At 36.7% G+C, this 1,817-nt stretch overlaps 1 protein-coding gene across 5 annotated transcripts in view; it reads left to right on the top strand.

The window, feature by feature from the left end:
• RNF14 (ring finger protein 14) overlaps window positions 1-1,817 on the top strand; it is a 20,895-nt gene that overhangs the window by 15,006 nt on the left and 4,072 nt on the right. For all 5 annotated transcript variants that reach the window (XM_037739894.1, XM_037739895.1, XM_017532271.2 and 2 more), the window contains one exon: window positions 450-580. In XM_037739894.1, coding sequence (XP_037595822.1) covers window positions 450-580 — 131 coding nt within the window. The remainder of the gene's footprint in view (window positions 1-449; window positions 581-1,817) is intronic.

Consider the following 1,817-nt stretch of genomic DNA (forward strand, 5'->3'; position numbering starts at 1 on the left):
AACTCCTGACCTTAAATGATCCGCCTGCCTTGACCACCCAAAGTGCTGGGATTACAGGCATGAACCACTGCACCAGGCCATATAATCAATTTTAACATACCTTAGCCCTATGACAGAATGGAGGACTTGGTACCAAATATTTACTTAGATTTATGTAAAAATTAAAAACCCACACTTGTTACATCCAAATATTTTAATGTTAATCTAACTATGTGTTCCAGTTATATGTGTGTAATTTGTATCTACTGTTTATCAGAAGAGACTGTGCCAAGTAGCTAGTTGTAGTAACACTAGCTACCTATTTCCTTTATTTTACTTGTAATATAAAATAGAAAGCATTACATAGTTATCTGTGACTAGGAGAATGTTGTACTGAATCTTTTTGGCATGTGCCTGTCTCTTCTGCTTTTACAGCCTTGATATTTTTCTCTTTCTATCCTTCCCACCAGAAATTAGATGGATGTAACAAGATGACATGTACTGGCTGTATGCAATATTTCTGTTGGATTTGCATGGGTTCTCTGTCTAGAGCAAACCCTTACAAACATTTCAATGATCCTGCTTCACCATGTTTTAACCGGTATGTATACACAGAATTCCCCAGGTACTTGATTTGCAGACTATAAATCCAGTGTTTTATTTAGTACTTGGACTTACTTAAGAGAATTATCTTACCTGTTTTCCCCCATAAAGGAATTTTTATATTATTTTTCTCAAAAATGAGTTTTATAATGAGAATATACACTATGTGGAAGTTTTTACAGTGAAAGTTTTCAAACATACAGAGAATTTGAAAGGATAGGACTATGAATAGGATACTTTCCACCTAAATTAACAATTGATAGTACTTTGCCATATTTGTTCCCTTAACATTTTTAATGAACTACTTAGAGTTATGGTAATGCTTCAACTCTAAATATTTCCACCTTTCTCCTAGGATAAGGAAATGCTTCCACATAATGACAGTACTTTAAAAAAATGTAATGATAGTGGCATATTGCTATCTAGCAAACATACATATTTGAAACTTCCTAACTATCCTTGAAAATATCTTTTAAAGTTATTTGATTGAACCAGAATCTAAACAAGTTCAGTCAATGGATTTGGTTCTATCTCTTTAGTCTCTTAATACAGAAAAGCTTTGGCCCACCTTTGTGTCTGTGTGTGTGTGTGTGTGTGTGTGTGTGTGTGTGTGTGTTGTGAACATTCATTTTTTAAAAAGTCCAGGCCAGTAGTCTTATATAACGCCTTACCTTCTAGAGTTTTATTGTCCATGATATCCTTTATCTTGTTTCTGTATCCTATTTGCTATAAACTGGAAGTTAGGTCTAGACTGAAGTTTGATCAGATTTAGAGTAACATTTTTTCTGCTGATACTTCATGAGGAGTGATGTGTATTCCACATTGGATCACATCAGGAGGCCCATGATGTCCTCCATTAGTGTGGTGCTCAGTTCTACTGTTTGCTTTATTGTAAAGGTAAGTTTTCCATTTTGTTATTAGTAAGTAATCTGTGGGGTGATTCCTTGGCACAATGGGAATATCCTGTTCTCCAAGAGCTCCCACTCTCAGCATCAGTTGATGATCTTTGTTAAGGGGTGTCTATTAAGTAAATACATTGGTATTGTGAAACTATAAGAGAAATTGAAGCCGGGCGCAGTGGCTCAAGCCTGTAATCCCAGCACTTTGGGAGGCCGAGGCGGGTGGATCACGAGGTCAAGAGATCGAGACCATCCTGGTCAACATGGTGAAACCCGGTCTCTACTAAAACTACAAAAAATTAGCTGGGCATGGTGGCACGTGCCTGTAATCCTGGC

This window comes from Cebus imitator, unplaced genomic scaffold, assembly GCF_001604975.1.
Source record: "Cebus imitator isolate Cc_AM_T3 unplaced genomic scaffold, Cebus_imitator-1.0 Scaffold76, whole genome shotgun sequence".
Taxonomy (NCBI): domain Eukaryota; kingdom Metazoa; phylum Chordata; class Mammalia; order Primates; family Cebidae; genus Cebus; species Cebus imitator.